The 20,025-nt window shown below is 46.0% G+C and overlaps 1 protein-coding gene across 2 annotated transcripts; it reads left to right on the top strand.

The window, feature by feature from the left end:
- The first annotated feature begins 13,906 nt into the window (after positions 1–13,906).
- Positions 13,907–19,368, top strand: LOC102398187 (pancreatic trypsin inhibitor). 2 transcript variants are annotated; one of them, XM_006042602.4, is made up of 4 exons: positions 13,907–14,149; positions 15,834–15,875; positions 18,479–18,674; positions 19,120–19,368. In XM_006042602.4, exons 1-4 carry the CDS (start codon positions 14,050–14,052, stop codon positions 19,151–19,153), a joined length of 372 nt encoding a protein of 123 aa, XP_006042664.1. In that variant the 5' UTR covers positions 13,907–14,049; the 3' UTR covers positions 19,154–19,368. The 2 variants fall into 2 exon arrangements, with proteins under 2 accessions (XP_006042664.1, XP_006042665.1); XM_006042603.4 differs by having other exon boundaries at positions 13,949–14,149; positions 18,482–18,674.
- The last annotated feature ends 657 nt before the right edge of the window (positions 19,369–20,025 follow it).

A 20,025-nucleotide genomic window follows, 5' to 3' on the forward strand; every position in this document is an offset into this window, starting at 1 on the left:
TTTTAAGTTTAAGTTTGATTAGATAGGGTTTCCCTGATAGCTTAGTTGGTAAAGAATCTACCTGCAGTGCAGAAGACCCTGGTTCGATTCCTGGCTTGGGAAGATCCCCTGGTGAAGGGAAAGGCTACCCACTCCAGTATTCTGGCCTGGAGAATTCTATGGACTGTATAGTCCATGGGGTTGCAAAGAGTCAGACACAACTGAGCAATTTTCACTTCACACTAGATCCATTGGTTTATCTTTGCCCTCATTTCTTTTGGCACTGGAGACTGATCCGTGAAAATATTGCCCTGATTATGTCCAAGAATGTTTGGCCTGTGTTCTCTTCTAGGAGTTTTATGGTATCTTGTCTTATATTAAGGTCTTTATTCCATTTTGAGTTTATGTTTGTATTTGATACGAAGAAGTGTTCAAATTTCATTGACTTACATTTAGTTGTTCAGCTTTCCCAAAACCTTTTGCTGAAAAGACTGTCTTTTCTCCATTGTATATTCCTTTCTCCTCTGTTGTAGATTAAGTGACTCTAGGTGCAGGAGTTTATTTCTGGGCTCTCTATTCTGATCTATTCCATTGATCTCTATGTCTGGTTCTGTGTTAATAAAATACTTTTATTGCTTTAGCTTTGTACTATAGTCTGAAGTCTGGAAGAGTCATGACTCAAGCTTTGTATTTTTCCCCCAGGATTACTTTGACAGTTCGGGGTCTTTTGTGGTTCTGTACAAATTTTATCATTATTTGTTTTAGATCTGTGAAAAATAACTTGAGTATTTTTATATGATTTGTCACTATAATCCTCATTTTCCAGTTGTTTTTGTAGTTATTCGCTGTTCATTTCTTCTTTTTGCTTTTCTTTTTGTGGTTTCTTGATTTTCTTTTAGTATGCTTAAGTTCCTTTGTTTTTAGTTTTTGTGACTCTATTCTGTTTTTGATTTGTGGTAACCATGGAGTTCAAGAATGTTGACCCACAGCTATACCTCCTTGCTTTACACTGAAAGTCACTCAAGTTCAAACACATTCTAAAAGATCTACTTTTTACACTCCTGTCCTTCACATTTTGTGATTTTGATGCTCTCCTTTACATTTTCATGCTGATCCTTTTACTGTTTATCCTGTCAGGATTGCTTTTACAATTTTTAATTGTTTTTTAATATCTGTAGTGGTTCATTTAAATGATCTTCCATTCTTCTATATATTTGTTTTTCTTATTGTGATTTTCCCCTTTCCCTTAGATTCTTCCAGTCTCAGTTTTCAACCACTCCCTATGGAGAGCTCACTTTCTCTTGAGTATCAGGTGCCAGATAGCAGCATTCATCAATAGAACACTGGTTTACTCCACTGAACCAAAATAACTCCCTCTCACTTTCAGTTCTGGCATTCAACATTGGTCTCGCCACAGCTCCCAAAAAACCCATTGACCAATTCTGCTGCCTTTGTCCTAACACAGCCCCACAGACACTGGGAGATGGGACTCAAGGGACTTCTGTATCCCACCGAGTGTCTTTTTGGTTCTTGGAAAATATTTGCTAAATTCCCACCACCAACTTCAGATTCTCAAACCTGAAACTTCAGGGAAGCTGTACTGACAGCTCACAGCATTTTATTCCGAGGCTGTTAGAGCTACTGGCACCCCCACACACGGGAATCCCTCACTGGGGTGGAGGAGAGAATTTAGTGTAAGAAGAGGAAGATGGTCAGTAGGATCAGAGCTTCCAAGTCACCCTCCCAACTTGTTTTCCCCTGTTGGGCAAGAGCTGTGGCAATCATATAATGTGGAAATTTAAGTAACTGAATAATAATGGTTGAGAGGAGAGGGTAGGAGGTAAGTGGTGGGCAACAATCCAAGACTTATCAAAGTATTTCCCAGGATGCACTGCAGTTCGTTATTAGACCGTCCCAGTTGCAAGGCATCATGGGAATGACTTGTTCATAATCTAGTGGCTCCTGAGGCAAAGGGATGTCCCAACTTCCCAAGTAGAGCAAGTTTAACACTGTCTTCATGCTTTCAGTTCTGAGAAGCAGTAAGGTGGAAGAACCTTTGGGCAACAGAGTCTAACTGCCTTACTGTATATGAGGACATTGAAGCATAGAAAACTCAAAAAATAAAGGTAGTGTAATAAACCAAAACACAGATAGATCTGGTTCTGTTGTCCAATACCTTGTAGTCCCAGGCAAATACCTCAACATCTCTGAATTTTGCATTGCTTAATTATAAAATAAGGGAAAGACTTATATTTGTCAGTGTTTCCAACCACACACTACTAGAAGCAATCCTCTTCCAAACTGAACACGTTGGGTTTATTACTCGCTTCAGCAAGGAACTATGAATAATATGACATCTCATTAAGAGGATGTTTGAAGGATGTACAGGATGTGGGCTTCAGTTAGGTTACTTAGGGGAGAGTTTCAGGAAACTGGCTTTGCTCCAGATAGATGCTGTCAGGAAGTGGGGCAGTTCTATGATCCGGTGTCTTAATCTTACTCTGAAATGAAATTTCACCTGAGAACTGAGGAGTTACAACCCACAGATGTTACTGTGAGATTGGTCACAGAGGGTGAAGAAAAGTTAGAGTGAAGGACAACACTCAGCTTTCTGGGGGAAGGTAGGTGAAGCAAGTCTTTAGGGGGAAGGACAATGAATTCAGCTGAGTCAATGTTGAGTCCATGGTGCTTGTGGAACACTTAGGCAAAGATGTTGAGGGAGGGAGCAGGAGACATGCTCAGTCGTGTCCCCCAGGGACCCAATGGACTGTAGCCTGCCAGGCTTCTCTGTCCATGGAATTTTCCAGGCAAGAATACTGGAGTGGGGCTGCCATTTTCTTCTTCAGGGGATCTTCCCAACCCAGGGATTGAAACTGAGACTCCTGTATCTCCTGCATTACAGGCGAATTCTTTACTATTGAGTCACCTGGGAAGCCCATAAGTAGACATTAACTTCATTCATGCACTTGTTCATGAAATGTTTACTAGGGATAACATAGGTTTTGATTGAAACTTTTGCTCAGACTCAAGGGCTTCAAGCTGGCTCTTCCAGTTTACTAGCTGTGTGGCCTCTTCGATTTGCTAGTGATTTACATTTGTCAGCATAAATAGACCCTGAACTGTGTCCACATGGAGACAGTTATCCTTCCTTTGACACTAGAGGAACCTGAGTCTCAGAGGAAATGGGGATTGCTGGTAACTTCAAAGAGCAGAGTGAATTCCCTGTCCTGATGTGCTGGTCAAAGTCACTGAGTCAATAAGAATCCCTCAGTAACTCTGAGAGACGTAGAATTAATAATATAAAATATCTATTACCACTTACTGGTAAGCTACTATGTGCCAAGCAAGCCCTGCATATATATCTCCATCTCTAAACATTACAATAATCTCAATAGGTTCTTCTTCTGTCTTAAAGTCCTACAAGCTGGGACTTCCTTGATGGTCCAGTGATTAAGACACCATGCTTCCGAAGCAGGGGTCCCAGGTTTAATTCCTGGCCTGGGACTGAAGCTTCACACGTCACATGGTTGGGCCAAACAAGAAATTTTTAATTTTTAAAATAATTTTATTGATTTATTTTTGGCTGTGCTAGGTCTTCCTTGCTGCACGGGCTTTTCTCTAGTTGCAGAGAGTATGGGCTATTACCCAATTGCAGTGCTTTGGCTTCTCATTGAGATAGCTTCTCTTGTTGCAGAGCACAGGCTCTGGGGTGCACTGGCTTCAGTATTTGGGGCACATGGACTCAGTAGTTGCGACTCCTGGACTTAGTTGCTCCACAGTATGTGGGATCTTCCTGAATCAGGGATTAAAACCATGTCTCCTGCATTGGCAGGTGGATTCTTTACCACTGAACCACTAAGGAAGTCCCCCTAAAATAATTTTTTTATTATTTTTTGAAATAAAGTCATACAAATAGAAGCTCAGAGGTTTCATCTCTTCCCCCAAGTTCATGTAATGGATACATGCAAGGGCTAGAATCATACGCAAAACTTTCCGACCCCATGAACTGTAGCAGAGGACTAGGTTCCTCTGTCCATGGAATTCTCCAGGCAAGAACACTGGAGTGAGTAACCGTTCCCTTCTCTAGGGGATCTTCCTGACTCAGGGATCGAACCTGAGTCTCCTGCATTGCAGGCAGATTCTTTACCATCTGAGCCACCAGGGAAGCCTCTCTGTCTCCTATGATTTTCCTTAAAAGAGATTTATAAGCTGTGCCTTCAAAAGTCCCCAGAGACTCACCAGAGGGGACTCATAATTCTTCAAATAGGGAAGCTCTGCTTTTCATCAGGGTTTTTTTTTTTTTTTTTTTTTTTTTTTTTTGCACTGAGACCAACTGGAATCGAATTTTGGCAAAGACTTTTGTTCACATTTTTGCCAAGAAGTCCTTAACTGTGAGTTGGAGGAGGATGAGGGCAGAGAAAAAGCTACTGGACTTAAAAATGAGAGACTTGGTGATGATCGTGGTAAAGGCATCAGCTCTCACTGGTAGGAAGCAGAGAAGAAAGCTTGGGAACAGTGTGGGGCTATAGTGGGCATCCACTCTTCCTTCCTGATTGTACCCTTAAGTGAGATGCTTTTGGAATCTTGTATTAGCACCCATAGCACCTATTAATTTAGTTTAGCTCAGACTGAAAGGAGTGCTAAAACATCCCAGCTTGGAAAGGATGGTAAGCAAAGAAGAACTAATGTCTTCCCCAGTCACTTCTCAATAACCTCCATTTTTAGGTGTTTTTTCTTTCTTTGATCAAGATCAAGTTCCAGGGAATGCATCTGGTTAGTTACTCTTGGTCTGAGGATATGGCAGGCACTTCTATTGACAGGCACCTCAATTCCACCTGGAATTGGCTGGAGGAAGAGTCACTCCTCAAGGAAAATCAGTCTGCTGTTATCCAGAAAAAGGGACAGATCGATGCTAGATGACAAAACAAGTTAGCCCATATACTTAGAGACGTTTCCATGGAGAGAAGCTAGTTTGAATGGGTTCAACAGATCAGCAGGAGAAAACACCACTGTGTGGTTCAAGGCACACTGTTTGCTCCTGGGAATTTCTCAGATCGTCCATGTTCACGTGTTTCTAGTCACCTTAGATGGACATGTCTACAGCTGACTCATGGCACCTCCAATTATAGCATTTCCATCTTTCCTTTCTATTTTCTTGCTTCCTTTTCTTGATAAATGTAACTTTACATTCATGAAGTAAAGATTCAAAATCTTTGTTGCATCATCCATGTTAATATCAGATAGATGTGCCCAGGAGTTGTTTGTGTTTGTGTATTAGTAACACTGAAGTAACTGGGGACATGTGACCAACAGTTTTTGGAAAATGTCTTCCTTCTAACTTTCAGCTGTTTTTCCTCCAGCAAGTCATTTTCCCTTAGCCAAAATCAGTTTCCCCATCTGTAAAACAAGGAGTAATGAAACTTAACTCATAGATTGTAAACTAAGAACAAGCTACCCTTTCCTGAATGCTTATTGTGAGCTCAGACTACAGGTCACAATTTTAAATACCCTCCAGGTCAAGTGAGTAATGTGGATGAAAGCATCGGGAGTGGGGGTGGTACAGGGGAACCATAAGGAATGGTGGGGATTATGGAAACTGGAGAGAAAGTTCCCCTCCTGAGAAGAGACCGCTCTTCTTAGCTTAGTTCATGGTTTTCTAAGTGTGGTCCCTTGAGCAGCACCCTCAGTGCCTGGGGAACCTTGTTGATGCAGCTACTCAGGCCCCACTCTGTGCTCCTGCATCAACATTCTGGGGATGAAGATCTCAAATCTGTGTTTGATAATGGCTAAGAGATTCTGACGCTCACTCAAGTGTGAGACCCCCTGCCCGGGCAGGACTGTGTTGCAGTATTGTTCATCTTGTGCAGCAATGCTAGAAATTTCCTTTTTTTGAAATCCTCCACCTTTAAATGCTGGCAAATGATTCAAAATTATAAAATTGACCGGGTGGGCTAACAGTATTCTAACCAGATTTGCAACTTCCAGGTTCTCCTTTTCCTTTTAATCCTTACTATAATCCTAAAACTCCAGTACTCGTGCCACCACTTCATGGAGACAGACCACATACATGCAAAGTGAGGCCCTGTTATGTCTTGTGGTCAGAAAGTGGTCTCCCATGAAGATATGAATGTCCCTCTCAGAGGGCTCAGCATCACAAAAATTTAAATCTCTTCTGCCTGCCGCAAGTACATTCCATCCATTTCAGGATGTAGCCTTAGATAGCATGGTATCCATGCTTCTCATTTTTCAGAGTGAAAAACTAAGGAATAGGAGCAGAGATACGATCTGAGTCCCACAGTGCTCAGATAACATGCCTATATCCAGAATACATACTACGTGATGTTGCTGCCCTGTAATTTCTCTGAAGATGCCGACAGGGCCCGGGAAGGCTTGTAATCAGAGACCTCAGTCACTGATGAGCAGGGAGAGGGGAGAGGAAGGAAACACAGGCCCAACAGGGGGCTTCTGGATATGGGAGCCTCTAACCTGGACCAGAGTGAGGAGGACCAGGAGAGAAGGACATTGGGAGAGAAAGATGGACAGACGAGAGGGGGACAGGGAAGAAAAGAGGAGTCTCTGCTGTTAGGAGGAGTCTCTGCTGCTCCCTGGTCTCAGGTGGACAGACTGAGGCAGGAAGAGGGGCAGGGCAGAGGGCTCTTGAACTAGAATCCCAGTTGTTCAATTTGCTGGTTGTGGAGTCTGAGCAAGTCACTTTACTTCTTTGAGCCTGTACTTTCTTCTTGACACAATGGGATGAGAACCCAGATGTTGCAGGATGGACATGAGGCTAAATAAAGTGCCACATGTGGAATGTCTCAGGAGAGAGCAGGCCCTCCACTCACAGTGGCTTGTTCGTGAGTCACAGGCTCCCAATGCCCTTCTGTCCTGGGGCAGCTCGGTATTGAGAGCCCCTGCCCTTCTCCAGGGAAAGAATGTCTGTGCAGGAAGGCAGCCCCCCGTGTCCTCTCAGCTCATCACCCAGCTCTGTGCCTGCTTGACGTTTGGCTGGACTTGGTCCTCGGGCTTCTGGGCACTGAGCCCAGCTCCCTCCTCCTTGAGCCTGGAGTGGAGTACTGGGTGTGTGTAAGTGTGTGTGTGTGTGTGTGTGTGTATGAATAGAAAATGCTTGTCTTTGTGTGGATGAGTTGGCACAGGGGTCTTGTGCTACATGACTGTAACTGGAAGTGAATAACAGGTGTGAGTGAGGGATTGTGGGTGTGTAACCCCCTCACGTGCGCACCGTGGTTTACAGCTAACAGTGCAGCAGGGCACATGTGCACAGACTCCGAAGCCAAATTCCTGGGTTAAATCCTCTGTCTCCACTCTATGACTTGAGAAAAACTACTTTATTTGTTTCTACCTCAGTTTCCTCCTCTGTAACACAAGGAAATATCGACAGTTCCTCACCCACTCTTCTAGGATTTTTGAGGATTCAGTAAGTTAAGATACGTGCTTAGGATAATGCATAACACACACAAAAAGCTGTTTTATCTGCTATATTACTCATGATTACAGTATTCGTGCCTGCAGCATCCCATGGACAGAGGAGCCTGGCGGGCTACAGTCCATGGGGTCGCAAGAGTCGGACATGACTTAGCAACTAAACCAACACCATTATTACTACCTCAAAAGACTTCGACTTCTTGGGGAGAAGTTGCCTCCACTGCTCTCACGGAAACCCCATGATCATGAGGGCTGGGGGCACATCATGAGGACTCTTGTAGGTATTTAATAATCAGAACTTGACTCTGAGAGAGCTGGGAAGTCACTGAGGGATTGGTCATGGGAGCAAATGGGATAGGACTCAGGTGGCAGCTGGATTCTGCGGCTGCAGTGTGGGGAGTGGCCTCTAGGGGGCGAAGGGCAGAGACGGGGGCCTGGTGACAAGTTGCTGGAGGGGTCCAGGTGAGCCTTGTTGTTCCCTGGGTGGATCCCAGGTCTCTTGAATAACATGAATGTCTTGCTCTGATGGGGTTCCTATGGTGGCTTCATTACTGAGTCATGATGCATTAAATCATTGGCCATTGGCAGTTATTCAACCAACAGCTCTACTTTCCTCCCTGAGGTTGAGGGGGAGGGAAGGTGGATGGACGGCCATGGGGGAGGATAGGAATGAAAGATCCAACCCTCCTGTAAGACAGTGGTTTCCCTTGGCAACCAGAACCCATTCTGGGGTTACTAAGGTCCTTCCAAAACCCCCTACTTCACACACCAGAAGGAGAAAGGAAGGGACATGATGTCCAACTGTCCACTTTTCTGGAGAGTCCCCTCCCCTGGGGTCACGTCCGGGGAGGGGGCTTCTTCTGTTAAAGAAAGGCCACCAGCCTTTGAGTGAACGCTGGCCATGTGCCAGGTTCTGTGTTAGCATTTTGCCTGCATGATTTTATTTAATCATCCTGTGAATCCTTTGAGGGAGGAATGGGAGCCTGGCAACGTCACTTAGCTAGAGGACTAGTTTCCTGGGGATGTCGTGGGAGCCGAGGTGGAGAGGCTGGTTGTCACCTAAAGTGGTCAAGGCCAGCCTCCCAGAAGAGGCGATGTCTGAACTAAGTTTGGAAGCATGAGTTGCATGCCATCAGTTGAGAGAAGGGGATGAACAGGAGCTTTGTGTCAAGACAAAGAGGTGGAGAGGAGAACAGAGATCCTACCTCCATCCATTTCCCAGGTTGGAGTCTATATTTGTTTCCAAGTAGCCTTTGAGCATTATGAGGAGACCTCAACCTGTTCCTCAAAGTCCCCCCAACCCTGAATACAATGAACCTGGAAGTCCCCTCTGGACAGAGAAAGGGAGAGGGGATACTTGGGGCAACTATCTTATCTACATGAGAGCTCTGACGCTAAAGGTTGACATTCCTGCCTCCTTCTGCTAGTCCCTGCTCCTGAGGAGAGTAAGGCAGCCGCCTTTAGTATCCCTAAGATAGAGACTCCTCGGGCCTGAGTGACATAGGTGAGTGGGTGTTTGGACAGAGGAGAAATTTCGTGTTGGAAAATAAATTGGAGAAAGCTACTGAATACCACTTCCCTGGTAGCTCGGGGGCAAAGAATCCATCTGCCAATGCAGGAAATGCAGATTCGTTCCCTGGGTCAGGAAGATCCCCTGGAGAAGGAAACAGCAACCCACTCCAGTAGTTTTGCCTGGGAAACCTAATGGACAGAGGAGCCCTGCAGACTACAGCCCATGGGGTCTTAAAAAGTCGGACAAGACTAAGGGACTGAACAATAACAAACTGAATAATCACTAAAATTTCATAGAAGACAGTCACTCAGCCTGTTTTTATACCTCCACCCACAGGGACTTCATTTTCCCTCAGGCATCAGGTGCCAGCTCAGGCATTCATCGGTAAAACACTTGTACCATTTAACCGTAGCTGTTCCCTCCCCTAGGCTTTGGCTTTCCACGTTGTGGTCCATCTGCTCCCAAGAAACCTACCAACCAATTCTACGTCTTTGTCCTAAGAGATCCTACAGACAGTGGGAGATGGCAAGCAAGAAGTATGCCCCTCCCCTACAAAGTGTAACTCCATATGCAAAATTTTGCTAAGTCCCCTCCACCAGCTTTCAGAATCTCAGGACTCACCTTGAGGGAACCCATCTTTTTCACTTCCCACAATTTATACTGCGGGGAGGCTTCATGAGGTGCTCGCTCACTGGGTTAAAGGAGACAGGATAGTGTAAGAAGAGGAGGGTGGTCAGTAGGGTTGGTGCGCCCAAGTCACACTCCCACCTTCCCTCCCCAAGTTGGGCAAGAGCTGTGGCAGCAGGATGTGTGGAAATGTGAATAACGGACAGAGGATGGCTGAGAGGCAGGACAGGATGTACGTGGTGGTTGGGGGTCCAGGACTAGTGTAGCTATGTCCCAGGATGCACCATATTTCACTTTCATATTAGACCTTCCCAGCTGCAAGGCCTTGTGATAAATGCCTTGTTCAGAAGCTAGGGAGGCCCCAGGGGAGGTGCTGGTTCTCCCAAGTAGAGCCACTTTGACAAGGTTTCACGGTCCTGCCTCTGGGAAGATGTGGGATGAAGGGATCTTTGGAGGACAGAGTCTAACTACCTTTTTACACTCAAAGGAACTGAGGCAGAGAGAACTCAAAAATCATTGCAGTTAGGTTAGGACGAGGACACAGATGGTGCTTCTTCTGTTACTCACTAGCTCATCACCCTGGACACATTTCTCAGCGTCTCTGAGTTTTGCTTTCTTTCATTATAAAATAAGGATAATGCTTATCTGCCGATGTTTACAGCCACAGACCTCTAGAAACACTCCCATTGCTAGTTGAATGAGTTGGGTTTATGACTCACTTCAGCAAGAACCAAGTCACCACCCTTACGAACCGCACGATGTCTCATTAAGAGGACGTTAAAAAGGACTTGTAGGACTGCCCTGGTGGTGCAGTGGATAAGAATCTGCCTGCCAATGCAGAAGACGCGGGTTCGATCCCTGGCCGGGAAGATTCCACGTGCTGCAGAGCAACTAAATCCATGTGCCAGAACTACTGAGCCTGCCCTCTAGAGCCTGGGAACCGCAACTACTGAAGCCTGCACACCGAGAGCCTGTGCTCTGCAATGAGAGAAGTCACCGCAAGGAGGAGCCGACGCACCGCATCCCCGCAACTGGAAAAGCCCTGTGCAAAGCAACAAAGACCCGATGCAGCCAAAAATCAATCAAACAATTAAAAAGAGTTTTAAAAGGACTGCTAGCATGCGGGCTTGTGTTAGGTGATTTGGGGGTGGGTGCAGCAAGTTGGCTGTGCTCTGGATGGATGGTGATAGGAAGTGGGCTGTTCTCTGGATATCTCAACGTTAACTCTGAAAAGGGAAGACTAGATAGAGGTTAGAACTGTATTTGGTAAAGAAGTAGCACTCACTCAAGATAGAGGTATGCGAGGTCATTTTGGTGGTTTGTGTAATTTAGCTCATTTTGTCTGTGTCCAAACCTGGTTACAGAGTGTTCTATTTTTGTTTGGGTCCTTCCTAGACACAGAAGGGCTTTGTCTGCTGTTTAACATCTTTCAGCCCTGGAAACCTGGTAGATGTGGACACTGAGGTCCCACTCCTGTCCTCCCAAATCAGACCTCAGAAAGTGGAGCTCTCAGATCTGTATTTGATCAAATGGCTAAGGGATTCTGGTGCTCACTCAAAGTTGCGATCCACTGCCCTTGATAAATTGCAGGACTGTGTTGTTGCCAGATGGTTTACTTTTTCAAACAATGCTAGAAATTCATTTTCTGTAAAACTCCCACTGTTAAATCCTGACAAACTTTTCAAAATTGTGAAATGTACTGTGTGGGCTAACAATCCTTGATATATTCTAGCCAGAATTGCAATCTTTTGCTTATGCTCTTCCTTTTAATACTTGAAATAATCCTTATAAAACATTATTCATGACCTCACATTTAAGAAGGAAGACTCTGTAGGTCCAAAAAGTGAGGTGCTATTATATCACGTAGTAAGAAAGTGTTTGCTCATGACTTGGATATGAATGTCCCTCTCAGAGGGCACAGCATTTCAAACATCTGAACACCTTCTGTCTGCCCCTGGTACATTCCATCCATTTCACCATGTGGCCTGAGATAGCATGGGATCCAAGAGTCTTCTGCTTCAGAGGGAAGAACTGTGGAATAGAAGCAGAGATATGATCTGGAGTCCCACAGTCTTGGATCTTTATCCAGAATACAATGCCTGTGATGTTCTTGCCTTGTTATTTCTCTGAAGATGCATGCAGAGGCTGGGGAGGTTTGTAATTAGAGACCTCGGTCATGCATGAGCTGGAGGGGGGAGGGGAAGGGAGGCTGAGCCCATCAGGGGGAGTCTAACCTGGACCAGAGTGAGGAGGACCAGGAAAGGAAGACGTTGGGAGAGAAAGACAGACAGATGAGAGAGGAGAGGGTAGAAAAGAGGAGTCTCTGCTGTTAGGAGAATTCTCTGCAGCTGCCTGGTCTCAGGTGGACAGACTGAGGGGAATAGGGGCAGGGCCAGAGGGCCTTCTGAGCTAGAATCCTCAGCTCAGGATTTATTTATTATTTACCACCCACAGGTGGCTTTACTTCTCTGACGCGATGGGATGAGAATCCCAGATGCTGTAGGACTGACTTGAGGCTAAATGAAATCATGCAGGTGGAATGTCTCAGGAGAGAGCAGAGCCTCCACTCACAGTGGCTTGTTCAGTGAGTCACCCATTCCCAGTGCCCTTCTGTCCTGGGGCACCTCAGTATTGAGAACTCTTGCAATGGCACCCCACTCCAGTACTCTTGCCTGGAAAATCCCATGGACGGAGGAGCCTGGTGTGCTGCAGTCCATGGGGTCGCTAGGGGTTGGACACGACTGAGCTTTTCACTTTCACTTTTCACTTTCATGCATTGGAGAAGGAAATGGCAACCCACTCCAGTGCTCTTGTCTGGAGAATCCCAGGGATGGCGGAGATTGGTGGGCTGCCGTCTATGGGGTCTCACAGAGTCGGACATGACTGAAGCGACTTAGCAGCAACAGCAGCAGCCCTTCTCAAGGGAAAGGGTGTCTGTGCAGGAAGGCAGCCCCCCACATCCTCTCAGCTCATCATCCAGCTCTGTGCCTGCTTGATGTTTGGCTGGACTTGCTCCTGGGGCTTCTGGGCACTGAGCCCAGCTCCCTCCTCCTTGAGCCTGGAGTGGAGCACAGGGTGTGTGTGTGTGTGTATGTGTATTAACAGAAGAATGACTGTGTGTGAATGACTGAGTGCATGGGAGGCTTGTGGTAAGTGGTTGTAACTGGGAGTGCATATACAGGAGCGAGTGAAGGGACTGTGGGTGTGCCACCCCTCACGTGCGCACCATAGTTTTCAGCCAACAATGCAACTGAGTGCACGTGCACAGACTCTGAAACCAGAACCCTGACTTCAAATCCTCTCTCCATTCTATGATTGTAGGCAAATTACTTTATTTGCTTTCACCTCAGGTTCCTCCTCTGTAAATGAAGAAATGTCAATAGTTCCTCACCCCCTCCTTTAGGATTTTTGGAGTTACTATATGTCAAGTGCTTAGGATAATGCTTAACATATAAAAAGCTATGTTTTTACCCACGGTAATTACTTATTGCTATTATTATTAATAGTACAAGGGACTTTGACATCTCAGGGAAAACGAATGTATGTCCGTTGTGTCCGTTGCTTCCACAGCGACCTCATGATGTGGGCAGTGCTGATATCATGTGACACCTGAAGACATGGACTCTGGGAGATTCACATGCTCAGGCACAGTGTTAGGAAAAGGCAGAGCTGGTACTGGAACTGAGGTCCTGTGACCCCGATGCCACTGGAGCAGAGAGCAGGAGGAAGGGGAAATTGCAGTGGATTTCCAAGGTCCCCTGAGTTCCACTCAGGCAAGGCACACTCCTAGTTGTGAAACAGATTGAGGAATGGCAGGTGGTCATGCTGTGGAGACGTGGTCAGCTCCCTGCCCCTTCTCTGCCCCTCCCCTTACTCCTTTTTCTACCCAGAAAATAGGGTGGCTGCTCAAGCAGAACGTTATCTTCTCAGCTGATTTCTGCTTGGACCAGCGGCAGGTAAAGAGCAAGGGTCCATCCGGTGGAGAAGCTGTGGCGCTGGTTGCACAAAGGTGTGCTGTGTCACTCCTGTCTTCTAAGGTAGGTGAAGGGGGTGGAGATGGATGAAGGGTGTTGATGCCAAGATGTGATGACGCCTGCAGGAGGCTGAGCTCACACAGTGGTGGTTGTGGGTGAGCTAATACAGTGCTGATATCCTATCTGGCCTTTGATCGGCTCTCATCTGCTCACTGACTATCACGTTCCATGCACTGCTGTAGGTACTGGGACGCTCCCTGAGTGACCACACTGGAATCACGATCTGTGTTCACAGGAGACCCACAGGCGGAGTCAAGTCTGAGAAGCGCTGTTACTTGGTATTTGGCCCCAGCGACCAGAAACACGAAGTCAGGTGGAGATTGCACAATAACCAGGACTGACCCAGCTCCTCCCCTTCTTCTCTTCCCTCTTCATTGCCTGATCACACCCCTCGGCCAGGATATTAAAAGCTCCATCCATCCTCAGCATCCTCAGGAGCCCTCCTGTGAGTCCATGAAGATGAACCGACTCTGCCTCTCTGCAGCCCTTCTCTTCCTCCTGGTTATCCTGGTGGATGGCATCTCAGAGGATATTAACAAGAGCCATGACCACGGTATGTCTGGGCTCACCTCTCCTCTACACACTGGAGGGAAATGAGGGGAGTTCATGGAAAGGGCGGGGGGCATGGGTGGGGTGGGTGCTGCCAGCCCTCTCTGGATTTCTCCAGGGAAATTGGGCAGTTTTAACTCCAAGAACATTTCATCACTCTCAACATGGAAAAAAAAGAAAATTAGAATTAAAAAAATATATATCCAGGTAAAGTACCAGATCAGGGACCACCTCCCTGAGACTCTATTCCTGGTCAGTGCAGTGTCTCTGATCCTCACTGTAGGGTAATAAAAAGATATATATATATATATGTGATCCTTGACTGATTCATGAGGCAGGCCTTTTGAACCTCTTGGAATTCACTGTTTTTCATAGGTCATGAGATGAGTCACGGACAGCAACTGACGATAACTTCAGAACCGCGCTTATCTCCAAAGCAAGACAAACATGCATTTGCAAGTTAGAATTTTCACCAGGCCCCATGACAGCATTTCTGGGGAGAGGGGAGGACACTGAGACTCAGTCAATCACCAATGGCCACAGATCAATCAATATGCCTTTGATTTGAAGCTTAAATAAAAATCCATAAGCATTGGTGTTTAGAGAGCTTTCAGGGTGATGAACACAAGGAGGTGACGTGAGGGTGCTGGGCTCACTGGGGTATGGAGGCTCCGCACACCTCCACTCCGCCTTTGCCCTACCTGTCTCCTCCATTTCACTGTCCCCAAGCTTTATCTTTTATAATAACATGGGTACAGTAAGCGAGGTGTTTCCTGAGTTCAGTCGCTGGTTCTATAGTTATTGAACATGGAGGTAGGGGTCATGGAAGCTCTGATTTTCACCCAGTTGGTCACAAGCATAAATTATTTGAGATCACATGACTCATATCTGAACTGAGGACAGTAAGAGCTCTCAACCAGCAGAATCTGCACGAAGTCCACCCATACACTATCAGAAGTGAATTGACTATGCGACACCCAGTGGGTGTTTGGGGAATTGGTTGGTGTTGGTAGAGACATCACACATTTGGTGTCAGAGAAAAACTCAGACTCAGTCTACATTGTGATTTGGGGGCTGAGGTGAAACGCGGGCACAGGGGAGTAATGAAAATACCTGGAAACTCTTGCCAGTTATGTGTATTTTCAGAGTTCCTGGCCAAATCAGAAAGTGTGTCAAGTGGGTTGTGACTAGACAGTACCTCGTCCTGACCCCCCTACTACCCTGCCTTGTGTCCTGGGGCAAGCCATCTGCAGTTTCCTCATCTGAACAGGGGTACATGTTCCATGGGTTCTTTGAAAAGATTACCTGTCAGGAATATAAAGAGTTTGATCACATTTCATGACCACTTTTGTCCATTTTCTACTTAGATGTGTTAATTTTGAAAAAAAAATATGTCTGAGTAACTTCCTTGAGCAAGAAAGAATATTTAAGTATCATATAATGATATTTCTTTATTATTAAAATGAATCAGAAAGATATAAGACCACTGAGCAGAGCAACTTCAGGGAAAGGTAAGAAACACAGCCCTTGTGTGGTTGGCTCAGGGGACCAAGGCTGGTACAATATTAGTAAAGTCTCCCAGCCCTTTCCCTTGTCCCCTTTGACTGTTATTTTATTATATGCTTTTGATCGTTTTCCTGGTTCTTGGTCCAGGCCTCCTCAAACTCTTGGAATTTACTGTTTCATAGGTTATGAGATGACTTACGGAAGACTAAATGAGAAGCATTCAGGTACGGACTGGTCTAAAAAAATTTAAACCACCTTGTACAGGTGTGAACCTTCATGCCCCTTCACCATGCCGGCACCTCTGGGGAGAGTGGGGGATACTAACTCGGATCAATTATCAGCAGCTGACAATTCAATCAGTATGCTGATTTATTGAAAACTCAATAATATCCATAAACATTGGGGTTCAGAGTATTTTCAGGGCGATGAACACAAGGAGGTGATGTGAGGGTGCTGTGCTCACTGGGACATGAAGGCTTCACACCCCCCACCCCCACCCCCCATCCCCACTTTGCCCTGCACATCTCCTCTTCTTCTCTGTCTCTGAGTTACCTCCTTTCTAAATTTGTGGGAAAAGTAAGTGAAGTGCTTTCCTGAATTCAGTCACTGGTTCTATTGAGTGAGTGAAGATGGAAGAGGGGTCATGGTACCTTTGACTTTTAGCCAGTTGGTCACAAGAAACCTGAGCTTGATTCAGGGAACAACATAAATAAACTCATCTGAACTGAGGACAGTCTTGAGCCATCTGTGTGCAGAGTCTGATGTGCCTGATCATCAAGTAGATTTTTTTACTAAAAGGAATTTAAGTCGTATTGATTCTATTCAGTGACTGTGCACTTGCTGAGAGAATGAAAATGGAAGTTACTAAGTCCCTACAAAGCATTGTTCTTGGGGTGGGGAAGCAGCTGTGAAAAAAATATGGCAAAATAATTTGCCTTCGAGGAGGGAAACAAACAATAGCAGAAGGGAGAAGTCCTATGGTAGATTATAAGTTTCCTGAAGGTAGAGAGGGACGTGGAAAAAGTTTGCTGTCCTTTTTCTCTCCAGGGTCAGGGAAACCTTCTGTGATAAGGAGGCTTTGAGCAGAGGCTGCAGAAGTAACGTGCCTGGTGTGTGTTGGAACAGCAGCCAGGACCAGGGTGGATGGAGCTGGGTGGGTGGAGGGGAGGGGAGTGGAAGGCGACGAGGCTGAGAGGCCATGGGGGCAGGTCATGACGAGTCTTGGGGGACTTATTAAGATCAAAATTTGACTCCCAGAGAAAAGGGGAGTCACTGAGGGATTGGTCATGGGAGCAATGGGGTAGGAATCAATAGTAAGAGGATCCCTGAGGCTGCAGTGCAGACAGTGCCCTCTAGGGGATGAAGGGCAGACACGGAGGCCCGGGGAGCAGGCTGCTGCAGTGGTCCATATGATCCTTGATGGAGCGTTTATTTATGTTGTTCCCTGAATCGACCTCAGGTTTCTTGAATAATATGAATGTCTTGCTCTGTTGAGGTTTCTGTGGAGGCTTCATTACCTAGTCATGATGCATTAAATCATTAGCTATTGGTGATTGTTCAATCAACAGCTCCTCTCCCCTCCCTGAGGTGGAGGCAAGGAGGAGGAGGAGGACGGAGGATAAAAGATCAAGGAGGAGGGTAGCAAGGAAAGTTCCAATCCTCTCTCCTGCCAGATACTCCTTCCTGTGCATTCAGAGCCCATGCTGGGGTTACGAGGGTCTTTCCAAAATCATTGACATAACATACCAAAAGACACTTTTATTGTTCTCATCATATAAGAAATACCAACGTTTTTTGGAACTTAGTGTTAGGAAAAGAATTTAAAAAAACATATATTTCTTCTTATAATCACAATATGAGCATATCATTATTCAATTTATAGAATCCTCCTGAGGTATCCAAAGTAAACACACTGGTATGTTTTCTTCATGCCTTTTTCCATTACAGCCTGTTTCCTTCACATTTTTTAAATTAATGGTGGAAAGTTTTAAACATGCACATAAGCACAGAGAATAGTATTATAAAGCCCAGGTATCCAGACCCAGTAATTACGGACCTATAGCAAATATTTTTCACCTCAGAGCTCTTTTTCTTGTTTTAGAGTTGTGGGTTTTGTTTTGCGCATTTGTGTATTTATTTTTGGCTTCCCAGGTGGTGCTAGTGGTAAAGAACCCACCTGCCAATGCAGGAGATGCAAGAGACCTGGGTTCAATCCCTGGGTTGGGAAGACACCCTGGAAGAGGGCACAGCAACCCACTCCAGTATTCTTGCCTGGAGAATCCCCGGACAGATGAGCCTGCTGGGCTACAGTTTGTAGTGTTGCAAGGAGTCCAACACGACTGAAGCAACTTGGCGTGCACGCACGCGCACACACACACACATATTTATTTGGATACATTGGGTCTTATTTGCAGGTTGAAGGCTCAGTAATTGTGGCCCACCAGCTTAGTTGCCCCATGGCATATGGGCCCTTAGTTCCCTGACAAGGGATTGAACCCAGGATTCCTTAGTTGGAAGGAGGTTCTTAACCACTGAACCACCTCAGAAGTCTTATAGAACTTTTAAGGCTAATCAAAAGCATTATACCAATTTTCCTTAAAATACTTCATGAGAAGATATGTATATTTGAACATGATTATTATATTATATTACATCTAGCAGCATTCATAATTCTGCCCCAGAAAGGAGGTTTCCAAATGGCCTTCTCAATTTGACCATCCCCCACAACTCTAACATTCTCTATTGCAAACAGACAGTTCTAGTCATTGACTTATATGGAGTTGTGATGACCATCTTCATAACTAAGCCACTGTCCCTCTCATTCCAGCAGCTTCTAAGCCTGCCTTCTGCCTGAAGCCTAAATCAATAGGTCCCTGCAAGGGCAGGAAGATCAGGTACTTCTACAATGCCAAGACCGGGCAATGCCAACGCTTTTTCTACGGTGGCTGCAAAGGGAACTTGAATAACTTCTACACCATGGCGCTGTGCATGAACACCTGCGGTCATGTGGAATGGTCCTGGAGGTAAGACAGGGCGCAGGGCATGGTGGCAGGGGAAGGGCTGGGAAAAGAGTTGGGGAGCTCAGGGACCCACACACCATTCACCCTGCAGTGTCTTCCTCCTCGCTGCTGCCAGAAGAGGCTGCAGTGTCCTGTGAAACCACACACTGAGTGAGTTCTCCAGGGAGAGAATGGCAGAAGGTCAACCCCAGAGGCCTCTTTGTGATCATCTCAGCCTGATCACATGCTCCTCTTTCTCAGTTGGGAACACTGATTCAGCCACCCTCCAGGGCAGGTCTGCAGGACTCCTGAGCACCTCCCCCAATCCAGGCTTGGAAAATTCACTGCCTTTTTGTTGGTTTCATATTTCTTTTGAAAATCTAGGATCTGTCAAGAAGAATAGTATCTAGGTTTGGGGCTACAATGAAGTCACTCATGAAGTTCCTTTTTTTTTTTTTTTCCCTTACAGAAGACATGGGAAGAGTCATGCTCCAAAACTCTGAAGTCCGAGGAGGACCCATGAAAGTCTGGGCTGCTCCTGAAACAGTTCAGTCTCCTTGCATTTCTTCTCTCCCCTACCTTCCTCAGCAGAGCCTGCCTATTTCCATTCCTCTATGATGCTGAGAGACTTCCCTGGTGGCACAGATGGTAAAAGCGTCTGACTACAATGTGGGAGACCCGGGTTCAATCCCTGGGTCAGGAAGATCTCCTGGAGAAGGAAATGGCAACCCACTCCAGTGTTCTTGCCTGGAAAATCCGATGGACAGAGGAGCCTGGTAGGCTACAGTCCATGGGGTCGCAAAGAGTAGGACCCTACTGAGTAACTTCACTTTATGATGCTGGGGAAGATTGAGAGCAGGAGGAGACGGGGACAGCAGAGGATGAGATGGTTGGGTGGCATCACCAACTTAATGGGCATGAGTTTGAGCAAGCTCTGAAACATAGTAAAAGACAGGGAAGTCTGGCATGCTGAAGCCCATTGGGTCACAAAGAGTTGGACACGACTTGGTCACTGAACAACATGGGTTTATACACCTTAGTTCAGTCTTATCCAGTTGGCTCTAAGCACCATGACAGCATGTCTTCCCTTTATCTTGAGCACTTAGCACAGTTCCTGGCACGAAGGAAGCAGTTCATAATTATGTGAGGAAGGAAAGAGTGCAGGAGGAGCACATTCCTCTCGACCAGAGTAACTATAGAGCCTGAGGCTGGACACCAGGATTGTTGCCTCAACCCACATACTCATGGCATCCTCACCATGCCATCACTGATCTCCTTGTGTGAGGCCTTGGTGGAATTTCTGGCATCCATTTCTCAGCATCAATAAGGAAAGAAGTCTTTGCAATAAAAAAGCTCCCCCTTTCCCATAAAGAAG

The sequence above is a fragment of the Bubalus bubalis genome, chromosome 14 (assembly GCF_019923935.1).
Source record: "Bubalus bubalis isolate 160015118507 breed Murrah chromosome 14, NDDB_SH_1, whole genome shotgun sequence".
Classification (NCBI taxonomy): Eukaryota; Metazoa; Chordata; class Mammalia; order Artiodactyla; family Bovidae; genus Bubalus; species Bubalus bubalis.

What these genes read in the sequence shown, in the direction of transcription:
- LOC102398187 (XM_006042602.4), top strand. Translation starts at nt 14,050, where the DNA reads ATGAAGATGAACCGACTCTGCCTCTCTGCAGCCCTTCTCTTCCTCCTG. An exon ending in TAACAAGAGCCATGACCACG is followed by an intron (nt 14,150 to 15,833) that starts GTATGTCTGGGC and finishes ACTGTTTCATAG; the next exon opens with GTTATGAGATGACTTACGGA. An exon ending in CATGTGGAATGGTCCTGGAG is followed by an intron (nt 18,675 to 19,119) that starts GTAAGACAGGGC and finishes TTTCCCTTACAG; the next exon opens with AAGACATGGGAAGAGTCATG.